The 26,085-nt window shown below is 35.0% G+C and overlaps 1 protein-coding gene across 3 annotated transcripts in view; it reads left to right on the top strand.

Annotated features, from left to right (window-relative positions):
* IL6ST (interleukin 6 cytokine family signal transducer) overlaps nt 1–25,795 on the top strand; it is a 49,300-nt gene extending 23,505 nt beyond the window's left edge. For all 3 annotated transcript variants that reach the window (XM_004275156.3, XM_033437868.2, XM_049707907.1), the window contains 12 exons: nt 1,656–1,822; nt 2,374–2,528; nt 4,333–4,492; nt 6,776–6,858; nt 8,064–8,274; nt 8,853–9,035; nt 10,826–10,927; nt 11,113–11,259; nt 11,531–11,671; nt 16,115–16,211; nt 19,885–19,966; nt 20,816–25,795. In XM_004275156.3, coding sequence (XP_004275204.1) covers nt 1,656–1,822; nt 2,374–2,528; nt 4,333–4,492; nt 6,776–6,858; nt 8,064–8,274; nt 8,853–9,035; nt 10,826–10,927; nt 11,113–11,259; nt 11,531–11,671; nt 16,115–16,211; nt 19,885–19,966; nt 20,816–21,553 — 2,266 coding nt within the window. In that variant the 3' untranslated portion in view covers nt 21,554–25,795. The remainder of the gene's footprint in view (nt 1–1,655; nt 1,823–2,373; nt 2,529–4,332; nt 4,493–6,775; nt 6,859–8,063; nt 8,275–8,852; nt 9,036–10,825; nt 10,928–11,112; nt 11,260–11,530; nt 11,672–16,114; nt 16,212–19,884; nt 19,967–20,815) is intronic.
* Nucleotides 25,796–26,085: the final 290 nt, after the last annotated feature.

The following is a 26,085-nucleotide window of genomic DNA, read 5'->3' on the forward strand; positions in this document are numbered from 1 at the left end:
AGCAACACCAACATAATTATTCATTTGCTTTATTCCACAGTAAACAAAACAGCTACAGAGTAACAATTCCAGTATTAGCACCAACAATGTGATTACTAAAAAGAATTATAAAGTTGTTTTTCTCTCACTAAGGACATAATTAAGTTACTCTTTTAGAGTTACTTGAAATAGTTCCTTTCTGTGTGTTACACCACCAACTCAATACAAGAATTCATATGTTTCATTTTGCTTTCCGTTTTTAAGAATTTTCTTCATTGTGTAAAATAATAAATTAACCCACACAAACTTCTAAGACAAGATATGTTCACAGAGGTCTCTGTTCCCTGTGTCCTTTACCTTATTTCCTCCCTCCCTCTAGAGCAGGGGTCCCCAACCCCCAGGCCACGGACCAGGTCTGTGGCCTGTTAGGAGCCGGGCTGCACAGCAGGAGGTGAGCCGCAGGCAAGCGAGCGAATCTTCATGTGTATTTACAGCTGCTCCCCTCCCCTCGCATTACCGCCTGAGCTCTGCCTCCTGTCAGATGAGCAGCAGAATTAGATTCTCATAGGAGCGCAAATCCTACTATGAACTGCACATGTGAGGGATCTAGGTTGCGAGCTCCTTATGAGAATCTAACGCCTGATGATCTGAGGTAGAGCTGAGGCAGTGATGCTAGCGCTGGGGAGCGGCTGCAAACACAGATTATCATCAGCAGAGAGGTTTGACTGCACAGAGACCATAATAAATCAACTGCTTGCAGACTCACGTCAAAACCCTATCAGTGAGTGGCAAGTGAAAACAAGCTCAGGGCTCCAGTTGTATAATTATTTCATTATATATTATTGTAATAATAATAATAGAAATAAAGTGCACAATAAATGTAATGTGCTTGAGTCATCCTGAAACCACCACCCCACCACCCCCGGTTTGTGGAAAAATTGTCTTCCACGAAACTGGTCCCTGGTGCCAAAAAGGTTGGGGACCACTGCTCTAGAAGTTGCCTGTTTTGGTTTAGTTTTGATTTATCCTTCTGTTTTAAAAAATAGCAAGTATATATATAAATATTCTTAATTGATACATAATTTAAACATGTGAATAAATATAGCCACATCACTTGAAATTTTCTATGGTGATAGAAATCAGAAAGTGGTTTCCAGAGTTTGACTGGAAAGGGATTGAAGGAATTTTCTGGGGTGATAGAAATTCTTATCCCTACCCTATCACCTCCTAGCATACTGTGCTCTGAAAAAGCATACTGTGCTTAAAGAAAGACATTGCTGGTACAATAAAGATTTTGTTTCAGGAAAGGAAATAAACAGTACTAATATCACAGGAAATGAATAATTTTTAGAGAAAGGTCAGTGGGGATAGAGCATAACATTCTCAATGTGATATTCTTGGAGTAAAATTTTGAAAATAATTTTGTGTTTTAAGATACAGGTCAAACTCAGTTTTAAAGAAAAACAGGTGAACTTTTAACAAATTTTGATTTTAGTGTTCAACAGTTTATTCTAAACTTATTGGAATTAACTTTTTTATTCTAAGCTATAATAATTAACTTTTTTATTCTAAGCTATAATAATCTGGGTCTCATCAAACTCTTTTCAAGTAACCTTTTTCACTCTAATTTTTTCAAATCTATTTTTAATGACTGATTCTACCATTTTTGTATTTAGGGCAACAGAGAAGTTTGATGATTGTAAAGCAAAACGTGACACCCGCACCTCATGTACTGTTGATTATTCTCCTGTGTATTTTGTCAACATTGAAGTCTGGGTAGAAGCAGAGAATGCTCTTGGGAAGGTTACCTCAGATCATATCAATTTTGATCCTGTAGATAAAGGTAGTTATAAACCTAAATTTGAGAATTTATTAGAATATACAGTGGTTTATAAATTAGTTTTAAGTTTAATTAATGTAGAAACAAGCATTTATTTTATTATCTTAGTGACTTTTACAAATTCACTTTATCAACAGCATTAAAAATAATTTGGAAAAAGAAAAATATCCATAATCCAACCACACTCACAGCTGTTTTCACTTTGACTGTTATCTTCTGGTATTTGTCCAAATATCAAACATTTTATAGCATTGTAATCATAATATACATGTTCTATTTTTATTCTTTTTTAAAATTTCATATATCATAAATACTTAACTGTCTTTTAATATCTGAACCTGAAAAGATTAACACACGTAATAAACTGACAAGGAAAAAAACTAGAGTTTCTTTAGGAGCCTTTCCTTTCCATTAATATAGTATGGCATAGCATTGCTTTTAGAGAAATTATTTCATTTGGTGAGAATAAAAGAATACTGTGAAATAAAATCTAAAGAGTATATTTGCCTTTGTATAAGAAGTTATAATCTATTGGATCTATTTTAATTTTTTAGTGAAGCCCAATCCACCACATAATTTATCAGTCAGCAACTCAGAGGAACTGTCTAGTATTTTAAAATTGACATGGATCAACTCAAGTATTAAGAGTTTTATAAGACTGAAATATAACATTCAATATAGGACCAGAGATGCCTCAACTTGGAACCAGGTAAATTGAAAGTTACTGTTTATTCAAAGTCTTTCTTGCAACCCACTAACCTAAAAATCCCAATCATTTTCTGAATGTCTTAAGTTTCTGGTTATGTGAAGTATTTTGCTTGACACTTCTTCTAGATCTGTATCTCAAGCAAGGACCAACAGGAAGACATCCAGATAGAAAATACAATTTTGCTCAGTACAGTAGCTTTTAAGTGAAATATGGAAGTGATGCAGGATGATAGGGAATAGCATTTTTGACAAGAGGTGAAAGGACCACAAATAACAGGAAGTAGATTAAGTAGAGGAGTAAAAATGAAGAGATTATGCAGATAAGGTAGAGCAGGAGTTAGCAAATGACATCTGCAGGCGAAATTCAGCCTGTCATCTGTTTTTGTAAATAAAGTTTTCTTGGAACACAGCCACACACGTTTGTTTACATATTGTCTCTGACAGTTTTTGTGCTACATAGAAAGAGTTGAGTAGTTGCAACAGAGACCATCTGGCCCACAGCCTAAAGTGTTTACAATCTAGCCCTTTATAGAAAGTTTGCCAGCCCATGAGGAAGGGATTGTAAGACTGAAAAGAAAAAGGACAGTGTACCCAAAGATGATGCTATCAGCAAAAGAAGTACTTGGAACTTTTCAAAAGGCTATCATCATAGCATTGAGCTCCCCATACTATTCTTTGTTGTAACTCCATTTATCACTAACAAAATGCTTTTGCTTTGTTTCTCTGGTTGCAATAATGAGCTTAGAAGGGAATTGAGCCCATGACCTTCCTACTGCTGTCCTCCATTCCACTTATCTAAAGGGCTCAGAATACAATCAGAAAAAGCAACAAACCAAAATGGATTAATGCTTCATGTTGTACATGAGGATTGTACAGAGAGGATACATACCAGAAGTTCTTCAAAATATTTTTTAATATCATAGAATCTTAATTCATTGGTACAAAAAAGACTCGACACCTATTTGGTATTCAGTTTTGAAATCTCAGAGCAGAGTGGTAGAAAGAACCTGTTACTTATCTGTCTTTATTTCCTGAAAACCAAGTTTATCTACAAAGATAGCTTTTGTTTTTCTTAATTGGGCTGGATATCTTCCTTTTGCCTATCTAGATCTAAACTGTACCCTTCTCCACCCTACTCTTTGTCTTGAGATGCTGACCTGTATGGACTTTATCTGTTGGTTCTCTCTAGTTTCCTAGTGAGTTCCTAGCTAATGGGAGGAGGGGTCCTGGCAAGAGAGAGGAGAGAGAGAAGTGAGATCAGCATATTTATTTTCCCTGCTTCCTCCCTGGAGCTTTCCTGTCTCAACCTGAGGTCACTGCTCCTCTCAAGTTAACCCTTTGTGACCCTGTTCTTCCAGGTTCTGGTACCACCCCTCATCCCTTTGGGTCTAAAGGTGGTAGCACCTAGAAGCCCCAGAGTACTGCCTATACTATCTAAGGTTTCCCTACACTCTGCCCATACTTCCTATAGTAAACCCTCCTTGAATTAAATTCTAATTGGAATTTCCATCTTTTTCCTGCTGAGACCCTGAGTGTTATAAGAGCATAGAAGAAAGAGAGAAAGAAAAGAAAGGATGAAAGGATTAGTAATAGATGTTTCTGTATTTCCCAAACCTATTAACTTTACTGATTTTGACTGCTTATTCACTTGCATTTATTTCTCTCCAGAGCTTGAGTCAAATTAGTCTTCTTTCATTAGTTATTAGTCTTATTTCATTAATTAGCTTTTAAAATCTTAGGCAGTTTAGAAGACCTATAATAAATACCTTTGGGGGTTTTTTTTGGTCAATTTGCTTTGTTTTCAGATTCCTCCTGAAGATACAGCATCTACCCGATCTTCATTCACTGTCCAGGACCTTAAACCTTTTACAGAGTATGTGTTTAGGATTCGTTGTATGAAGGAAGATGGTAAAGGGTTTTGGAGTGACTGGAGTGAAGAAGCGAGTGGGATCACATATGAAGATAGTAAGTAAATAAGTATATGAAGAAAAAAGCATTGGAATTCTGACTATAAATTATGTCTGGTTTTAATAATACAGATCTCATTGCTTCTTATTTTGTGATCATTTTATTCAAACTGATACTTTACACTTCTTAAAGGATATCAAGTATAAAATCTAATATGCATTATTGATAGTACAAATCTTTTTGATACCTAATTAAAGAAAATTATGGAATAGTGTCTTAGATACCACGAGAAAACCATTAACGGTTTGTAAATCCAGAACATTTTATTAAAGGAGAGTAGTCCAGAAATATCTCTAACTAGAGAATCATATCCTGAATCATTAAAATCACCATCTAGCAAAATGTGTTTTAGACCCTCACTATCAAAAAGAAATTTGTACTATTGTTTTTATTTATTTTTTCTTTTTTATCAGTACTTAATAAGCCTCTGGAAAAGCATCCTGGCATTTTGGTTGGTTGATTTATTTTCATTTTCCCTTTTTTTCTCATGATAATACAGTGTATATTACTATAGAATCCAAAAGGCATAAAAAGATACACAATGTAAAATCAAATTCCTTCCCCAAAGCAGCTAATGTTAATAATTTCTTCTGTAGCCATCAAGAAATAATCCTATGGCATAGTATTTTTTTTTTGTTTTTTGGGGGTTTTTTTGGAACATTTTCCTATCATGGTCACCCTCTTTAGGTGTCAGTGGCAGCAGCCATGGCTTTAAAACCTTCCCTACCACCTGTATCCCTTCACTTCCATGGAGCTCTTCCAGAGGTTTCATGAGAGTTACATGAATTGAGAATGTCAAAGGCAGAAAAGTAAAGTACCCCTTCTCCACCAAGAATTTTCTCTCATTTTGATAAATGCCAGGAAAGAAAGTAATCCTACTATTGCTTGTTTGGGAATCCTCGATCAGATCCCTTTGTCTTGGTCAGGAATTCTTTTCTTTTTTTTTAATTAATTAATTTATTTATTTATTTTGGGCTGTGTTGGGTCTTCGTTTCTGTGCGAGGGCTTTCTCTAGTTGTGGCAAGCGGGGGCCACTCTTCATCGCAGTGCGCGGGCCTCTCAGTGTCGCGGCCTCTTTTGTTGCGGAACACAGGCTCTGGACTCGCAGGCTCAGTAATTGTGGTTCACAGGCCCAGCTGCCCCGCAGCATGTGGGATCTTCCCAGACCAGGGATCAAACCCGTGTCCCCTGCATTAGCAGGCAGATTCTCAACCACTGCACCACCAGGGAAGCCGCAGTCAGGAATTCTTAAGCTGATATTCTTGGGGCCTTTAAAAGTACTTGGGTCAGTTTGGGGGAGTTCTTGAACTACTTCAAAATGTTGACAAAATATTGTGGTTAGTACTTGTGTGAATTTTCTGGAGCGATGGTACATAACCTTGTCAAATCAAAGAGATATTTGGTATCCAAAAAGTTATGAACCATTGGATTATGCTTTTCTTCAAATTAGTGAAAGAAGCTCCTAGGTCCTCTTTATGTTAGGAACCATTTCCAGCCCATAAAATTTCCTTTATAACTTAATGTTCTTTATTCTTTTGGGGCTCTGCACTGTACTCATGTATATATCTATTTGAACTCCCTGTACCAGCAGCTTTTTCCCCAGCCTTCCTGGTCTGCCTTTCCTCTTTTCTCTGTTTTGTCACCTGTAGTTATCTCTTCATGATCAGCACATCACGGCTTAGATTTTATTCAGATCCTTTTTTATTCTGTTGAATACCATATTTTGCAATTATATTTATAAAAATTTTGAATTTTTAAAACCTAATTATCAGCATTTGATGTTTTGTAAAGTGCTTTTTCACATGGTTGGTGATTATTACAACAATCCTGTGAATTCATTTTTATAATATCCCATTACATTGACTCATCCCAACATAAGGTAGTAAACTTATACTACATTTAACTCCATTTATTTTAATTTGTCTTCTGTTCTTAAATGTATGCATTTAGGGGTTTTAAGCATGTATTTAAATATGATTTTTCAGTTTGATTTTTAGCAATAAGAAATAGTGATACATCTTTGGTTATTGCTTAGGATATATTTGTACCTTTAAAATTTTAAGATTACAAAAGAGTTTCAATGTACTCTAAATCATCAAGCTATCACCCTGACTAAAGGAAGACCCAGGCATATCATGCTGGGATGGGAAAAGGCTGGTATAAAGAAAGAGTTAGAGACACCATATGATTGGAGGGCAAGAATATTAAAAACAAAGTAAGAGAATAATTTCTAGGACTTTATTTTACTGTTATAATAAAAAGTTTATGTCATTTCTTTAGGACCATCCAAGGCACCAAGCTTCTGGTATAAGATAGAGCCATCTCATACTCATGGCTGTAGATCTGTACAACTCATATGGAAGGTAAAAAAAAAATTGCCTATTTATATTCTTCTATTTCATATAATATATTTTATATGGTGTTATGAGTGGAGCTTAATTTTTGATATCTATTTGATAACTATAATAAATAGAAACACAAAGCTTTATATATACTATTAAAAAGTCAGGTTCCTAAACTACAGGTGATACCTCATATATATTTCAGTGTAGTTCCGTGAAAGTTATGTGAGAAGAGGGGCCTTGTTGTTTTTTTATAAATTTATTTATTTATTTTTGGTTGCGTTGGGTCTTCGTTGCTGTGCACAGGCTTTTCTCTAGTTGTGGTGAGCGGGGGCTCTCTTTGTTGTGGTGCGTGGGCTTTTCATTGCGGTGGCTTCTCTTGTTGCAGGACACAGGCTCCAGGTGCGCGGGCTTCAGTAGTTGTGGCACGCGGGCTCAGTAGTTGTAGCTCATGGGCTTAGTTGCTCCGCAACATGTGGGATCTTTCCTGGATAAGGGCTCGAACCCGTGTCCCCTGCATTGGCCGGCGGATTCTTAACCACTGCACCACCAGGGAAGTCCTAGCGGCCTTGATTTTACCAAACTTTTCTCAGTGCCTCATAGAAAATAATTAATCAATGTTTTGGGTAATCAAAGTGTATGCTGGTAATAGGAAATAAAGTTGTTGTGCACTCCATAAATGTTTATGAGTGGATCATACTAAAGTAAGGTAGAAAGAAAAATACTCAAGACATAAAATAATTTAGGCCAACATAGCCACAGTGCAGAATTGTGTAGAGAACAAAAGGCTAAGAGAATGGTGCTTTCCCTCGTAGTTGACGTCATGCTTTTTTTTTTTTTTTTTTTTGCGTTATGCGGGCCTCTCACTGTTGTGGCCTCTCCCGTTGCGGAGCACAGGCTCTGCAGCCATGGCTCAGGGGCCCAGCCGCTCTGCGGCACGTGGGATCCTCCCGGACCGGGGCACGAACCCGCGTCCCCTGCATCGGCAGGCGGACTCCCAACCACTGCGCCACCAGGGAACCCCCGTCATGCTTTTTGAAGTCAGTCTTCATTCAGTGTATAGTAGTTTTACTTCAGTAGTGAGTTCAAAGTAAGGTTGCCAGTCCCTTCCAATTAAATATTTAGAGATTTGACATAATAGCAGAATTTGTGAACATGAAGAAAAACTGATTAACTTTATTCAAGATTTATGAAATACATTTTTAAAATAAATTATTTTATTACAGACATTGCCTCCTTTTGAAGCCAATGGAAAAATCTTGGATTATGAAGTGACTCTCACAAGATGGAAATCACGTTTACAAAAGTACACAGTTAACGACACAAAACTGACAGTAAACCTCACAAATGATCGCTACATAGCAACTCTGACAGCAAGAAATCTGGTTGGCAAATCAGATGCATCTGTTTTAACTATCCCTGCCTGGGGCTTTCAAGGTTTGTGTCCCTTAGATGGAGCCTGACTTATGAATGGGAAAGGGTAGTTAGGTATGGACAGGGCTCCTGTAAAAAAATTTTAAGTATTCTAAGACTGTCTCTTCAGTATCAACAGTGATCATATTTTTAGAAGTCAGTCAGCAGCCAAACCTGGTCGATCATTTTGTGGCTCACTTAAACTTTGCAGTAAGCTACTTAATTCATTTAAGCATTTTCTGATTATCTTTTTTAAAATATATTTTTAATGTTTTAGGAACTTCATATGTATATGACTTAAATATATTGTTTTTCTATAGCTTTATCTGTAGCTTTCAAAGAAAAAAACATTACAACTTACGTACACAAAACACTTGAAGAACTTTGGGAAAGGAAGAATTTAAGTTCCAAAATAAATCGACTATTTACTTTACATGTAAATTATAATAAAGTGCTTTTATTCATGTAAATACATGTTAATATTATATGCTACAAAAACGTGATAGCAAGATCACATGGTTATGGAAAAGAATGTAAAATATTGGAATATCAAATTTTTAAATGTTCATTTATCATATCAGTATTCAAACTTTGTTTTAAAGCTACTCACCCCATAACGGATCTTAAAGCATTTCCCAAAGACAATGTGCTTTGGGTAGAATGGACTGCTCCAGATGAATCTGTAAACAGATATATACTTGAGTGGTGTGTGTTATCAGATAAATCGCCCTGTATCCCAGACTGGCAACAAGAAGATGGTACTGTACATCGCACCTATTTAAGAGGTATACCTGGCTACAAACATTTAAGTTGCTGTCCTTTTTCTAGCTCTTCAGACAGATTTTTCTTTTACATATTCTTTTCTGCTTTGTGGTCCATTGAAAAGATACCCAGTTTATCATAGTTGCTAGTTACGTCTTGTGTACTAGATTTGTGACTTTCAGCAAGCCACACTTAACCTCTCTAAACTGCAGCCTGTTTATGGACTAAGTGGGGTTAATACTATCTTCTTGTAATATTCCACTGTTGTTTTGATCATCAAAGGAATGTTCACAAAACTAAAGTAAGATAAATACAAGATAATTCAACCTCTGTTGCTAATAGTATCTCTGTACCTTATTAAATTCCCTCATCCTTTAATGAGAAAATATTTTCCCTGAGCATCTAGATGGCTTATTAACTTCTTATAGCTGTTGAAGAAGCGAAGCAGAACTAGAACTTAGATTTCCTTGTCTTTTAAACTGCAAGTACTAATGAAGGACAGAAAGTAATGTATTATAGAGCTCCAAAATGGGTTGCTCTCATTGTAAGATTCTACTTATCAAGTGATACAACAACTTTAAAGAGAAAACAAAGCATTCAGTTTGTATGTGTGTAAAGAAGGAAAACCATTAGAATACGGCTTCAAATAATATGATTAATCAGAGAAAACATGTTAACAAAGATATACCATATATCTTTATATATAGCCATAAACTTAATGAGCTTTATTCATAACATAGGCTGTTTGGCCCTCATTAACCTATTATTTAATATATAGTTTTACTAATCCTGGTTGTCTAGTTTATCAACCTTATCCAAATAAAAGCAAGGTGGAGCTAGAGAGGAGATAGATTGATAATAACTGGACAATAGGAACTTGTACTATAGCATAGCATAGGCTCTGGAGACCTTCAGGTTTTGCAGGTATCCCCACATAGCTCAGTAGGCCTGATAAAACATCACTGTATTACAGCAGAATATAAAAATACTGTCTTCTTGATAGTATTGAATCATCAAGAAAATTACTCTCTTTAAGAAATCAAAAAAGCGTATGTCACTTCATGCATAATAGTTAAGGAAATGTAATTCTTATTGAAAGTATAAACTTCAGTATAACAAAAAGAAACTTTTTGCTGTTGCGTGCTGAAGGGATAGATAGATTGCTTTGTTAATCTGGAGAGATTATAAATAAAGGAAACATTTAAGATAATTTTTTCTTTTAAAATTATGTTACTTTCTGGGAGAAGTAACACTAATTCTTTTTTTCCCAGTCACCTGACAAACCACAGCCATTAGCGCTTTCCCTAGCTCTGATTAGTGACATCTTGCACTTAGGCAGTTCTCAGAGAAGTAGGTAAAATGTACAAAAATTGCCAAACTCTAAGGAAGACCCAGGATAATTTGAGATCAGTGTTTTATAAATCCTGAATATAAATGCAATCATTACTTTTATTGACAGTATAAATATTTTTTATTCACTGTATTGGCAATAAAAGTAACCTTTTATTTTCAAACAGTTTTATTCTGTTAAGCTTGAATCCAGTAAACAAAAGGCAATGCTTACTTTAAAAGTTGCAGTTTTAAAAAAAGGAAAGTTCAGTGGTAATAATTTCATAATGTATGCAAATGTCAAATCATTATTTAGTATACCTGAAATATGTTGTACATCAACTATATTTCAATTTTTAAAAATGAATAAAAATAAAAGAAAGTTCAGTGGTCATGAAATTATAATGTAAAAGTAAGTAATGGAATTAATTAGGTTTTTTTCACTATAGGGAAAAAAATGCTTAATCCACTATTCTTACTTTAGGAAACCTAGCAGAGAGCAAATGTTATTTGATAACAGTCACTCCAGTGTATGCTGATGGACCAGGACTCCCCGAGTCTATAAAGGCATACCTTAAACAAGCTCGTAAGTCCAGACCTATTTTCTTTGAAAAATGTTGTTTTTTAACTAACAAAGACATTTTATCCCTTTTAAATAAGGATATGTCTTACTATGTTCAAATAATTTCATGATAATGAAATTTTACGAAGTCTTAATGATTTACTAAATTCTAATGATTTTCATTTGGTAAATACCCTATTCTGTTTCAGCACCTTCCAAAGGACCTACTGTCCGGACAAAAAAAGTGGGGAAAAATGAAGCTGTCTTAGAGTGGGACCAACTTCCTGTTGATGTTCAGAATGGATTTATCAGAAATTATACTATATTTTATAGAACCATCATTGGAAATGAAACTGGTAATAAAACTATATCAGCTATTAAGAATCAGGTGTTTCTTCTTAAGCTTTTAAATACTAATTTGTCTCGCCTTCTTGTGTTATACATCTTAGTATAGCATATTATCCTCAGAAAAGAGATACCTGAGAATATGCTTTATGGTTGCTTTCATGGTCCTATTAAAGAAACATTGTTTTCTAGTAAAATATGTTTTAAGACACTCACAATGTCAAATATAGGCCAAACCAAGCAAGAGTAGTTGAATAAAGCACACTTATTGATTTCTTCCAGCTGTGAATGTGGATTCTTCACACACAGAATATACGCTGTCCTCTTTGACTAGTGACACTTTGTATATGGTACGAATGGCAGCATATACAGACGAAGGTGGAAAGGATGGTCCAGAATTCACTTTTACTACACCAAAGTTTGGTAAGAAATAATGATGTTTGATCTTTCTTCTTTTCTTTTTTCTTTTTAAAATTTAATCAGACTAAAAATGGGCTTAGTTTATATGCTAAAATTTTGTTTAAAGTGCATCTTTGGATTCATATAAATGAAGTGTTCATAAATTATGATTTTTATATTGTTGTTTATCTGGTTTTGGTTATTTCTTTACAGAAAATTTTTTCCTTACTTTTTTGTTGTTTCTTTAATTGTCTCTGACTGATTTTACTTGTACTCTGTAAATCCCAAAAGAATCGTGTATCTTTCTAAATGAGTTTACTTTTTCACTGGCAAAACTTGGATGTGGTCTCTTTCTTCACTTGTTCTTCCTCTTATGGGCAGGTTGCTGTAAAGACTAGTCCACCCTTGAAGTCTCATTTCCATACCTCCAGCTCAGTCTTTAACCTGCTCAAACCAGGCTTCCAACCCACCACTCCACTGAAACCTCTCTAGTGTCACTCACAGAAGACCCCTTACTTGTCCTATCCAATGCATGCTTTTTAGTCATCTTTTTTTTCCTACGCTTCCCAGCATTTGACCCTGTTGGCCTGTTCATCCTTGAAACTGTCTCTTCCCTTCGTTTGTTTTTCTAACAGCACTCTCCTGAGTCTCCTCCCTGTCTGGTACTTTCTTCTTGGTCTCTTTTAAATGCTCTATATTCTCCAGAGCACTGTTCTTGGCACTGTTTTCTGATTTGCCTATTCAAATTCCCTGCCTATGACTTCAGCCATCCTCTCTTCCCTTCTCAAATACATTTTTCCTTCTTTGTTCCATGCCACAACTCTTTGCCAAAGCCAGAAATTTAGGTGCAATTGTAGTAAGTTTCTTCATATCTTTTTCACTTACATAAACCAAGTATCAGGTCCAGTAGATCATGCCTTCTAATTACTGCTTGTGCATGTGCTTTCATAATCTCTTTCTTTGACCCTAAACTTCTTGTCATTTTCCCCACCTTTTTGTCTTTTCCCAGTATGTGGCCCTATACCTTTTCTTGTTTTGGCTATTCCTGTAGCCTCCCTAAAGCAGACTTAAACTGCATTCTTTCCTGTATCTACTACATTTTGAATCATTATAGAAATTACCTTATTTTATTGTAATTGTAATTGTATTTTTAACACCCACACCCAAGCACCAAGACAGTGAGTGATAAATAATAAGCTGTTTATCATATAAATAAATAAATCATTCAACCATATTCCTCATTGGTTGAATGATTGCTGAGAGAGCAAATAAGTAGATAAGTGACTACATAAGATGGATATTAAAAGATCCTGAGCTTTGCTGTGATGGCCAATAATAAATATAGGCTATGGGATAAGATTTGTGGTGACATGTTTTGTAGAATATATATGTAACAAATACAGGTTTCCCCCACCATCCAAAAGTAGAGCATTCCTATGAAACCTTTCATAAGCCAAAGTGGTATAGAGCAAAGAGTATTCCCCACTTTTGGAAAGTTCACATTATGCCACTTCACTTTCACAAAAGACCTATGTTAGTACGCTAACAAGCTTTTTTCATAAATTTATTTCTGTTAGCAAAAACAGACATTAATGTAATTTATGAAAAAAGCTTGTACTATACTGATGTAGGTCTTTCCTGAAAGTGAAGTGGCATAATGTGAACTTTCCAAAAGTGGGGGGATACCTGTAATATTTGAAATAAAACTTTGTGCCATGATCTTTAAAAAATAGTAATAATAAACTTTAAAAATATTATCCTGATTATAAAAATAGTGTTCATTATAAGGAATTTAGACTATACAGTAAAATACAAAGAGGAAGAAAAATCACTCCTCATCCCTCATCCAAAATAATCTCAACATATTTATATATCCTTCTAGTCTTTTCTGTGCATACATTTTTTTCCAAAAACGAAATCATACTTATTACTTCATCATCTGCTTTTTCCTCTGGCCTATCTATTGTTGTATGGATTCATTATGGCTACTTCACATGGCATGGAATTTGCTCCCAAGGACCATATAGCTTAGTTGAAGAAATATGGTACAAGTAAACAAAACAGAGAGACATTTGAGCCATGTAGATAGTAAATAGAGCAGAAATTTAAAGATATCTGAAGTGGGGAGTTTTACCTTTGAAGATTTTGTGGGGAAGACAATACTTGAGCCTTGAAGTTAAGATGTGGACAGATAGGAAGAAGAAGGCATCTTAGTTCAGCATGAGCAAAGGCCCAAGGCATGAAAACATAGTAAGCAGAAGTTCAGCACCAATAAAGGAGAGGATCTTCCTGAATTTGATTTGGCATATGTATGAGAACCTTAGCATTCAGGAATTAATATTTTCCAACCTATAGTTTATTCCTGAGACTTTATCTGATTTCTTGGTTCCTATCATGCTTTGTAGGAGGTAAAGTTACTTACAAAGGGATGCGTGTGGTGGAAAGATAAGACTAAGTGAATACTGTATTACTGTAGTACTACTTTCATACTACTTTTTCCTGTAAAAGACTAGTTACAGGGGGCTGGAGGAGTTAACCAGAAACAACCATAGGTAAATCATTAAAAAAATCTCTAATATAAATTGTCCCAATTAGTGATTCATTTGATTAATAAGTCCTCTTTTATTTTTTTATACATCTTTATTGCAGTATAATTGCTTCACAATACTGTGTTAGTTTCTGTTGCACAACAAAACGAATCAGCCACATGCATATACTTGTCCCCATATCCCCTCCCTCTTGAGCCTCCCTCCCCTCCTCCCTATCCCACCCCTCTAGGTCATTGCAGAGCACTGAGCTGATCTCCCTGTGCTATGCGGCTGCTTCCCACCAGCCAACTATTTTACATTCAGTAGTGTATATATGTCGATGCTACTCTCACTTCACCCCAGCTTCGCCCTCCCACCCCATGTCCTCAAATCCACTTTCTATGTCTACCTCTTTATTCCTGCTGTGCAACTAGGTTCATCAGTACCATTTTTTTTTTAGATTCCATATACATGCATTGGCATACAGTATTTGTTTTTCTCTTTCTGACTTATTTCACTCTGTATGACAGCCTCTAGGTCCATCCACCTCACTACAAATAACTCAGTTTCATTTCTTTTTATGGCTGAGTAATATTCCATTGCATATATGTGCCACATCTTCTTTATCCATTCATCTGTCAGTGGACATTTAGGTTGGTTCCATGTCCTGGCTATTGTAAATAGTGCTGCAGTGAACATTGTGGTACATGTCTCTTTTTCAATTACAGTTTTCTCAGGGTATATGTCCAGTAGTGGGATTGCTGGGTCATATGGTAGTTCTATTTTTAGTTTTTTAAGGAACCCCCATACTGTTTTCCATATTGGTTGTATCAATTTACATTCCCACCAACAGTTCAGGAGGGTTCCCTTTTCACCACACCCTGTCCAGCATTTACTGTTTCTAGATTTTTGATAATGGCCATTCTGACCGGCGTGAGGTGACCCCTCATTGTAGTTTTGATTGCAGATAGGGATTCATGTGGTATTTAGGAATCTCAGGCTTGCTGCGTTTTAGATATTATTCCTACTTCTGCCACTCCTTGTGCCTGTTAAGATTCTCCTAAAATTCTTAGCCCTATGTTAGATTTATCATCTTTTTGAAAATAGTAAATAACTATTAAAAATTTTGCCTGAATTTTACATTTTTATTCCTTATAGAAGATTACATTTATAGTGCAATTATTGAGATTGTTTAAAGCTTTTCCAGGGACTTCCCTGGTGGCGCAGTGGTTAAGAATCCACCTGCCAATGCAGGGGACACAGGTTCGATCCCTGGTCCAGGAAGATCCCACATGCCGCGGAGCAGCGAAGCCCGTGCGCCACAACTACTGAGCCTGCGCTCTAGAGCCCGTGTGCCACAACTACTGAAGCCCGCATGCCTAGAGCCCGTGCTCTGCAACAGGAGAAGGCACCACAATGAGAAGCCTGCGCACCACAACAAAGAGCAGCCCCCGCTCACAGCAGCTAGAGAAAGCCAGCACGCAACAACAAAGACCCATCGCAGCCAAAAATTAATTAATTTTAAAAAAGAAAAAACTTTTCCAATTCTACCCATTAGTTCTAGAACTCAGAGATAAGCTTTTGCTAAGATTCTGCTGAGTGCAGACCGTAAATATAATAAATAGGTTTGAAAGCTCTTACCAGGTAGATAGATTATCTATCCAATAAACTGAACTAATAAATTTATTACCCCAGCCAACATATATTTTATGCATACTATGTGGTCAGGTTACTGTGTAAGGTGTAAGTAGCTAGGATATGATTTACCAAGGAGGAAGGGAGGGGGGAGAGAAACACCTTTAAGTTTGAAAAGGTTGTAAAAAAATATTAGGATGGCATTTCATCTTTTCAACAGTAATCTGGTTGGGAAGTTGCATTATTTCTCCTTAGCATATGTGTCAACAGTTATTTTCTTTCTTTCCCCTTTCTTTTTCTTTAGCTCAAGGAGAAATTGAAGCTATTGTTGTACCTGTTTGCTTAGCATTCCTGTTGACAACCCTTTTGGGAGTATTATTCTGCTTTAATAAGCGAGACCTGTAAGTACCCATATTCATAATTTTGCCTTTTCCCCCACTTTTATTGATCTATAATTTACATACAATGAAATTCATCCATCTTAAGTGTACAGTTTAATGAATTTTTGTAACTGTATATAGATGTATAACTACCACCACACTCAAGATAGAGAACATTTCCATCACTCTAAAAAGTTTCTTCATTCTGCTTTGTACTGTGTCCTCTCCCTCAGCCCCTGGCCGCAGCAATCACTGATCTACTTTCTCTGGTTGCAGTTTTACCTTTTCTGGGATTTCACATATATGGAATCAAACAACATGTAATTTTTTGTGTTTGATGTCTTTCACTTGACATATTTTTGAGATTCATCCATGTTGCATAAATTAGTATTTTTCTTTTTATTGCTGAATAGTATTCTATAGTATAGAGATATCAAAATTTGTTTACCTGTACACCTATTATGAAAGTTTAGGTTGTTTCTTTGATTTTTGGCTATGATGAATAGCTAAAATATATATGTGTTGTTATGAACATTCACATACAGATCTTTGTGTGACGATATATTATCATTTATCTTGAGTAAATACTTAGTAGTGAGATTGCTGGGTCATACAGTAAGTGCATATTTAACTTTATAAGAAGCTGTCAAACTGTTTTCCAAAGTGTTTGTACCATCTTGTATTCCAAGAGCAATGTGAGCGTTCCATTTGTTCCATATCATCCTCAATTCTTGGTACTGACAAGGTTTTTAATTTTAGCTATTCTTTCTCATGGGTTTGTAGTGCTATCTCATTGTGGTTGTAACTTCTGTTTCCATGATAACTAGTAATAGATCTTTTCATGTGCTACCTATACATCTTCTTTTGTGGTGTGTCTTTTGAAATCTTTTGCCCATTTTTAAATTGGGTGATTTGTCTTGTAAATATTGAGGTTTAAGAGTTCTTTATATATCTGGTTACAAACTTTTTGTCAAATATATGTTTTGCAAATTCTGAACTGTGGCTTGCCTTTTTATTCTCTTAACTGTGACTTTAGAAAAGCAAAAGTTTAATTTTGATCAAGTCCATTTTATCAGGGTTTTTTTTTTTTAATGGTTCTTGCTTTTTATGTCCTGTTTAAGAAATCTTTGCCTAACCCAGTGTCACAAATATGTTCTCCTATATTTTCCTCTAGAAGTTTAATCATTTTAGCTCTGTGCTGTGATCTATTTAGAATAAATTTTTGTGCATGTTGTGAAGTCAGGGTCAAAGTTTTTTTCCATAGATATCTAGTCATTCCCAGCATCATTTATTGAAAAGGCTATCTTTTCCTATTGAATTATCTTGCCAAAATCAATTATCCATATAAGTCTGGATCTATTTGTGGACTCTCAATCCTGTTCCATTGTTCTATATGTCTATTCATCCTGATAACACGTGGTCTTGATTTATTATAGCTCTATAGTAAGTTTTGAGACCAGGTGGTAGAATTCCTCCAATATTTTTTTTCAAAATTATTTTTGCTAGGTTCTTTGCCTTTTCATATAAATTTTAATATCAGCTTATAAATTTCCTTTAAAAATCTGTTAGAATTTTTATTGGAATTTTATTGAATCTGTCCATCAGTTTAGGGTAAAAGGCAATCTGAACATGAGTTCACATGTTCATGAGTCAAATAAATCTTTCAGTACGTGAATGTGGTATATCTCTACACTTATCTTGGTTCCTTTTGCAATGTTTTGTAGTTTTCAGGCCTTGCACATCTTATGTTAAATTTATTCCTTCCTAAGTGTTTTTTTTCTATGTGCTATTATAAATAGAATTTCAAATTTTTTACTTTCTAATTGTTCATTGCTAGTATATTGAAAAGTGCAATTGATCTTGTAAATATATTGGTCTTGTATACTGAGATCTTCATAAATTAATTTAGTCACTTTTTGGATTTTCAACATGCACAGTCATGCTGCCTGCAAGTAAAGATTCCAGTCTTTATACTTTTAGTTCTTTTCATCATTGTACTGGCTAAGACCTTCAGTACTATGTTGAATAGAAGTAAGAGCCAACATCTTTCCATCATTCCCAATCTTAGGCGAAAAAACGTTCAGTCTACACCATTGCATGTTATATTAGCTGTAAGTTGAGGAAGTTCTTATATTTATGTTTTGCTAAGAGTTTTTGTCATGAATGGATATTGAATTTTGTCAAATGCTTTTTCTGCATCTGTTGAGATGAGCTTATGATTTTTCTCCTTTCATAAATATGAATTTTATTCATTGATTTTCAGGTGTTATACCTTGCATCCCTTGGATTTTGCTAGATTCGGTGTGTTAATTTTTGCATTTTTATGTTCATGAGTGATATTGGTTTGTCCTTTTTGTGGTGTCATTGTGTAGTTTTGGATTCAGGGTAATACTAATTATCTCATAAAATGAATGGCCTCAGGACATATTACCTCTATTTTCTGGGAGAGTGTGTAGGGTTGGTATTATTTCCTCTTTAAATGTTTGATAGAATTCACAAATGAAGCCATCTGGGCCTGCTGTTTTCTTTGTGGGGAGGTTTTTAATTAAAAATTGAATTTCTTACAAGTATAGGGCTATTGAAGTTTTCTTTTTCAGTCTGTTTTGGTAATTGGTGTCTTACAAGGGATTCATCCGTTTTTTTTTTTTTGGTTGGTCAGTTCATTTAGGTTGTTAACGTTATTGCTTTTTATATTATGTCCAGATTTCATAGTTGTTCCTGCAGGACAGTCTGTTAGGATCTTATTACTCATCTTTATTTGAACTTATTCTCAAGATGACTCATTTCCTGTGTACCTGTGTACACTATGGACCTCTAATGTTGGGCTAGGGACTGTATTAAGGTAAACATATTTAAATAGATTTTTTATGATGGGGGATATCCTGAATTCATTGTTAGCCTTTTCTTCCTTGTGAAAAATCAAATTTATCTTGTACCAATGTGAAAATTGAACATTTTTGGGGTTTTGTTTTGGGGAGAGAAGGTATACCACAGCTTTTTGTGACCCTGGCTAAAGTTTTTAAGTGTTATTGTTGTTGTTTGTTTGTTTTAATTTATTTATTTTTGGCTGCGTTGGGTCTTCGTTGCTGCGCACAGGCTTTCTCTAGTTGCGAGCAGGGGCTACTCTTTGTTGCAATGCATGGACTTCTCATTGTGGTGGCTTCTCTTGTTGTGGAGCATGGGCTCTAGGCGCACAGACTTCAGTCGTTGTGGCACGCGGGCTCAGTAGTTGTGGCTCGTGGGCTCTAGAGCACAGGCTCTGTGGTTGTGGCACACCAACTTAGTTGCTCCACAGCATGTGGGATCGTCTCAGACCAGGGCTCGAACCCGTGTCCCCTGCATTGGCAGGCAGATTCATAACCGCTGCACCACCAGGGAAGCCCTTTAAGTGGTTTTTATTGCAGGATTTAATTTCAGAGATTTTTAAAAATTGAATACTGATTACCAGCTTTAGTCTTATAAACAAACAGTTTTTCTTTAAGGATAAAGATCCTTATGCATTTTCAACAGTATTTCTTTTTCTATTGGTTACAAGAAAAATAACGTTTTTGTTAGCTTTGGGATACAGTAGGTATTTTTTGTTTATTTAATTGGTTTGATTCTTAAGATTCTTGGATAATAATGTTTAGAAATAGGGACTATTCATTGTTTATTACATGTGGTTCTACATATGCGATATTTCTTTTCTCTCCAGAATTAAAAAACACATCTGGCCTAATGTTCCAGATCCTTCAAAGAGTCATATTGCCCAGTGGTCACCTCACACACCTCCAAGGGTAAGATAAAATATTTCTGACTTACTTGTAATACACAAGCATATTAGGATATATTGTAGAGTTCAAGCAAAAGATAATCAGACTGAATCGAAAAGTAGATGAAAATAGTACATAATTGAGAATTATAGTCAAAATTTAAAATAATACTTATGTATTCTAGGAGTTTATTATCACCATAGCATATTTGTCCTTATATTCCCAATTCTATCTAGTATACATTAAAAATATTTGATTGAACTTGTAAGTTGAAAACCTATGTTTTAATGCTGCTGTGTGATAACTCTGTTGTAAGGCAAGCATTTTAGATTATATATTAAAATAAAATTTTAAATCTACCATTTTAACATGATTAAATGGCTTCTGGAAACCTACAGTAAATTCCTTGAACGTCCCTAAAGGGGGAATGATTTGTACTTATTATCTTCTGACAGTCCTTTAATTTTAGATTAGCAGATTGACATGTATATCCTATGAAACTTCAGTCATTTGAGTTTGATTTAATGTTTTCCTCATTTTTCTATCCAATTAATCCTAGGCTGCCCAGACTAGGCATGAAATATGAAATTTTATTTCTAGACCTTTAAGTTTATCAAAATGTAACACCAACAATATTGACTTAGAATTCTGAGGAAATACAGTCTAATTCATACTTTTTAGAATCATTTCACAATATCCGTGATTCACGTGATTTAATTAGTGATATAGATTATCTCTGCACCATTAAAAGCTACTGAGAAGTTTCAGAGATTCATTACTCTGTGGCTTTAACTAATATGTCATATGTAATTATTTCAGAGTTTCTAAATGAACATGCACCATAGGTAATAATTCATTTTCTCTCTTTCTTAGCATTTTAATTCAAAAGATCAAATGTATCCAGATGGCAATTTCACTGATGTAAGTGTTGTGGAAATAGAAGCAAATGACAAAAAGCCTTTCCCAGAAGATCTAAAATCATTGGACCTATTCAAGAAGGAAAAAATTAATACTGAAGGACACAGCAGTGGTATTGGAGGGTCTTCATGCATGTCATCTTCTAGGCCAAGCATTTCTAGCAGTGATGAAAATGAATCTGCACAGAACACTTCGAGTACTGTCCAGTATTCCACTGTGGTACATAGTGGCTACAGACACCAGGTGCCATCGGTCCAAGTCTTCTCAAGATCCGAGTCCACCCAGCCCTTGTTAGATTCTGAAGAACGGCCAGAAGATCTACAGCTGGTAGATAATGTAGATGGCAGTGACAGCATTTTGCCCAGGCAACAGTATTTCAAACAGAACTGCAGTCAACATGAAACCAGTCCAGATATTTCGCATTTTGAAAGGTCAAAGCAAGTTTCATCAGTCAATGAAGGAGATTTTGTTAGACTTAAACAGCAACAGATTTCAGATCATATTTCACAGCCCTATGGATCTGGGCAGATGAAAATGTTTCAGGAAGTTCCTGCAGCAGATGCTTTTGGTCCAGGCATCGAAGGACAAGTAGAGAGATTTGAAACAGTTGGGATGGAGGCTACAATTGATGAAGGAATGCCTAAAAGTTACTTACCACAGACTGTAAGACGAGGTGGCTACATGCCTCAGTGACGGACTAACTCCTGTTACAACTTTGGAAGTACCTGTAAAGTAAAGCTAAAAGTATTTTATCTGTGATTTCAGATCTTCACTCACTGAAGATGATCATTTGCCCTTAAGGACAAGAAGGTACTGTCCTCCCATGTGGGCTGTTGCCATTCCAGAATATCTGGGATTTGACTTAAAGCACTACATAAACTGACTTCATCCTCCAAATAGCTGAATGACTTTGTGCTGTTTCAGGATGTTTGCACTGAAGAAAAACAAAGCTTGTCTGAAATTTATAAAGTGAAACTTTTGGTTTTGCTATCTAGAAAACAGAGGGTATTTAAATTAAAAGCAGTAGTAAACTTAGTGAGCACAGCTATACTGATTTTAACGAGAATAGTCATCAAATATCAAATCTTGGGGAGAATTAGCATAAAAATTGGGGGAGCAAGATCTAGACCCTCTACTTCAAGTGACAACATAATTTAAAAAGAGTCCAGATGGTACAACTAATATGAGCCCAGCTTTTGTTGTCTGACAAAAAAAAAAAAAAAATTGGGCTCATTTATAATCATACCAACATATAAAATATTAGTTCTCGTCCATTGGTAATGATGCTGCCAGTTACTGGAGAAAAGGAATTCTGGAGTTTTAACTTGACAAACTAAAAATATTAATTTTTTAATATTAGACAGTTAAGTAAATTTTCAAACATTTGCTTTCTATCACTATTGACAACCTCCGAAGATCCATTTCACAAACTCAGCAGAGGGTCCAGATAAGAGCTAGGAATGAATGTGACGAACTATCTTAAACATTTAAAAAATCCTTTGCCATTTATAAAGGCTTAAATTGTTAACACTTTTCTGTACATGTATATAAACATTATTGACCCTTCTTGTTAAGACGTCAGAGAATTTGGTTGATGAGGCACTTTATACAGTATGTCTTCACCTTAAAATGTGTTTTGATTTAATATGCTTTGTTTTTTAAGTAGGCCAAGACTGAGTTTTTTCTTTCTTTCTAGTAGGTGTTTGAAGCAGACTAATAAGTTAGAAGACTTGGGCAATACTCACCAAAACAAACAAAGCACCACCCCAAAAATGTACATATTGATCTTAGGAAATCTCGCAGTTAGCAAATATCCTTATTGTAGAGGCACTTAATGAAGAGAGAGTATTTTAATGTCTGCCTGTTCTGAGGTAGGTGGAACTTAGTTCTACATGATGATTTAGGAATATTTTAAACCTTTTCCCACATGTTCTGTTCTTCAGGGGAAAAGTGAGTTGGGCTTCCAGAGTTTAGCACTAAACTCACTTTCGCATTTATGTTATTCCCTACCCACCACGTTTGACGAGGAGGCAGGGGCTAAAAACTAGGAGCTGAGTAAGTAAGAAGAAATTGTCATGTGGTTGACTACTGCTGTCAAGTAAGTTTGTGTTTTTTCTGTCATATTTAATTTACAGAAACCAAGCCAACTTAAAATAGTTTGTAGAGGTTACTGAAGAATAAAAGGCTGAGAAAAATTAGTACACATTTACAGTTGAGATGTAATTCGATTCATTACTGTCTCAATATTGTTCGCATTAGACTTGCTGTTATGCTTTATCCCTTGTATTCTTGCCTGATACTTTTCAGAGTTCTTTCTCATATATGGTCTTTGCGAGACAGAGCAGATGCTTTATTCTGATATATCCTGTTCTACTTTAGGCAAAACCAACATGAGATTGGTAGAATGTCAGAATCAGTAGTAGATGAGGAAAATTAGGCACAGACAGGTCAGGTTGGAACAGAGAGACCCCAAACTCACACACACTACACACTACAAGGTAATAAGCATTACCACCGTTTAAGTTGGTTATCAAAGGCTGGTCCAAATCAGGACAGGATTTATCTTGCTAAATGTCAACAAATTTATATCTATTACATTTTTCATTTCCTCAAAATAAGTAGTCATGTTGTTATAACCATGTTTAGCTCTAACCTTCCTCCTAACAAATAGCAGTGTTGTGGAGAACATTTTAGTGTGGAGATTGTACATGGGAGGTGGGCAGTTATAAAATGTGAACTCATGATCTCTGGGAATCAGAACAAATAGTTATTTAAGAAAGGACATCATATAAGCAAATTTGTATGTTGAAACTTGTGTAGAACATGGTGCAGTGAGTGAATGCCCCCCCAGCCACAAAAGCACTTTAGGCATATTAAATGGATACAGTTACTGTGCAAAAATTCATTCAGGAAATAAATATATTTATGTAATATACATCTTTGCCCCCAAAAAGAAAAGCAATCATGAAACTTAAGTACAAAATTACTTTCATAAGGCATGTCTTAGAATAATGTCTTGATATATGTAAATTATATTTTAGGTAGGCCCAGAAACAAATCCAGTTAATTTATGTGAAAATTAGACTATGTTTAAGATAGTGGATAAACTACTCATTAAATATATAGTATCCAAAAATTTGATGCAGTTGCCCTCTTGTAAGACTAAAAAAATAATAAGCATATGTTACATGTGTTGTTATTGTAATTTGATTGTTACTGGTGTCTTTGGTATCCTACCCTCATCCTTCATAAAGGCATGAGGCTAAATAACTGTTGGAAAACTATCAGACTTCAAACCCACTAAAATCTAAAAGTTTAATTCTTTTTTAACATGGATCATTCAGCACTAGGGAACATACCCAACATGTGACCAGAAGCAAGGGAAAACGCAGAATCATTCACATGTTTTGTGTTCACATCTGTTCTGTGCCTAGTTGTTTGTTTAATTTCAACCTTTTTCTTTGATAAGAGATTTTTTTTTACACACGAAGTCATCCAAGACCCTAGTTTATTGTGAAGTTAAGGGTTAATGAAGTTGAAATATACTTTTAAAACATATATTTATGAAAAGTCAAATTTAAAGTGGAACATCTAAAATAGCACTATAAATAGAAATCAAATTTAAAAGATGTCTTTTTTCTACTCACGTAGTTTAGTTAAAATCATGACATAAATTTAGAAATAGAATAACTATATAGTAGAATTCCCTAAAATATTTCTGTTAACTGGCATGTACTGACCAACTATAAATTAAGTAGGAGAACTCTTCCTAGTCTATTCCGTTATATTCCACACCAACCTCCTCCTCTCTTTGGTGTTAGGAACAAATTTCTATACCATACATTTCTGTTTCAGTAGTTTTTTTGTTGAAATGGGTAAAGTGTCAAAATAATAAGCTACATAAAACTTAAAGTTCAATTGTTTAAAAATATTGGGATAGCTTTCTGTTGGAGGTCGTGTTAGATTCTATTGCCCAGGTAAGATTACTTTAAAAATTTCTTTGCACTTTTGTAAATTAAAAGAATATGAAGCCATAAAATGGCAAGATATTTAGGTTTAAGAAATTTTAAACTAGCAAACTTACAGCCTAATTCTATAAACTGGTCCTTGGTAGCCGTTCCTTTTCAGGCTATTTATAAACAGAATTTAGATGAATGTCAAAACAAAACTTTCCAAAGCTAAATGTAGTATCTTTTGGGTTAATCTATTTTTTTTCATTGTATATACTACTTGTATGTGTATTCCCACGATATTCTAATATACATTGCATTAAAAATAAAAAGGCAGCTCTGGATGAGCTCTTTTGTTACCTATTTCTAAATTTTTTAATAAGGCTTTTTGTAGTCAGTTCCTTAAAACGGGTTAAACTTCATTACACAGTTCTTTAAAGTTGATAGATCATGATGAAAATGAATTTAAGGCCAATGGTGATAGATGTTACAGACCTTTTATCCCTTAAACATAAGCTTTGAGAATGATAACTACATGCTTCAGATGCTGTTACATGAATATCAAAATGTGATGTGTCAGAAATAAAGGGATAGTTTAAAGGTGGATATTTGAAAATTCTTTAGTCTTAGTCTCTCTCTCTATATATATATATATATTGAATAGTATACTCTAAAAATAAGTGTGCAATTTGCTAGTACTACAGTACAGTGAGTAGCATTAGGTATGTCTCCTATTTATACCCTATGTCCCATTTAATTGTAAGTGCAATCCTTTTAAGTTCACTTGCTCTTCTACCCCGACCTAATCTAACTTCATATAGAAGGCTTGTCTAGAAAGACTATTGTATGTATTTTCACTTTTGCACAGTGAATTGCATGTGCAACTTGTAACCACAGCTATTGTTTTTATGTTGACATAACTCTAAATGTTCTCTTATATATCAGCTCGCATCCTTTAAGTAAATTTAATAAATTCTTAACTCAGTTTTTTTCTGGGTGTGGTCACTACCAGATGTCATTAAACATAATGTTTAAGGTAACAGGATTTATCATTACTGGTGTTGGGCCTTTGTGTAAACTAGGTGCTTTTTGAGGGTTCTGTGGCTTTTTAAATGCTCATTTAGCATAATGGATAGGGTTTAGAAGAAAATCAATACCCTATCTCGGCCTTAATAAATACAGACTTGGAGTGGCAAATTCATTTACCATTTTTCTGGATTTACTGAGATGATTTCTGGAATCCCAGCATCTTACCTCCCAATGGATATTTTTTAA

The sequence above is a fragment of the Orcinus orca genome, chromosome 3 (genome assembly GCF_937001465.1).
Source record: "Orcinus orca chromosome 3, mOrcOrc1.1, whole genome shotgun sequence".
Classification (NCBI taxonomy): domain Eukaryota; kingdom Metazoa; phylum Chordata; class Mammalia; order Artiodactyla; family Delphinidae; genus Orcinus; species Orcinus orca.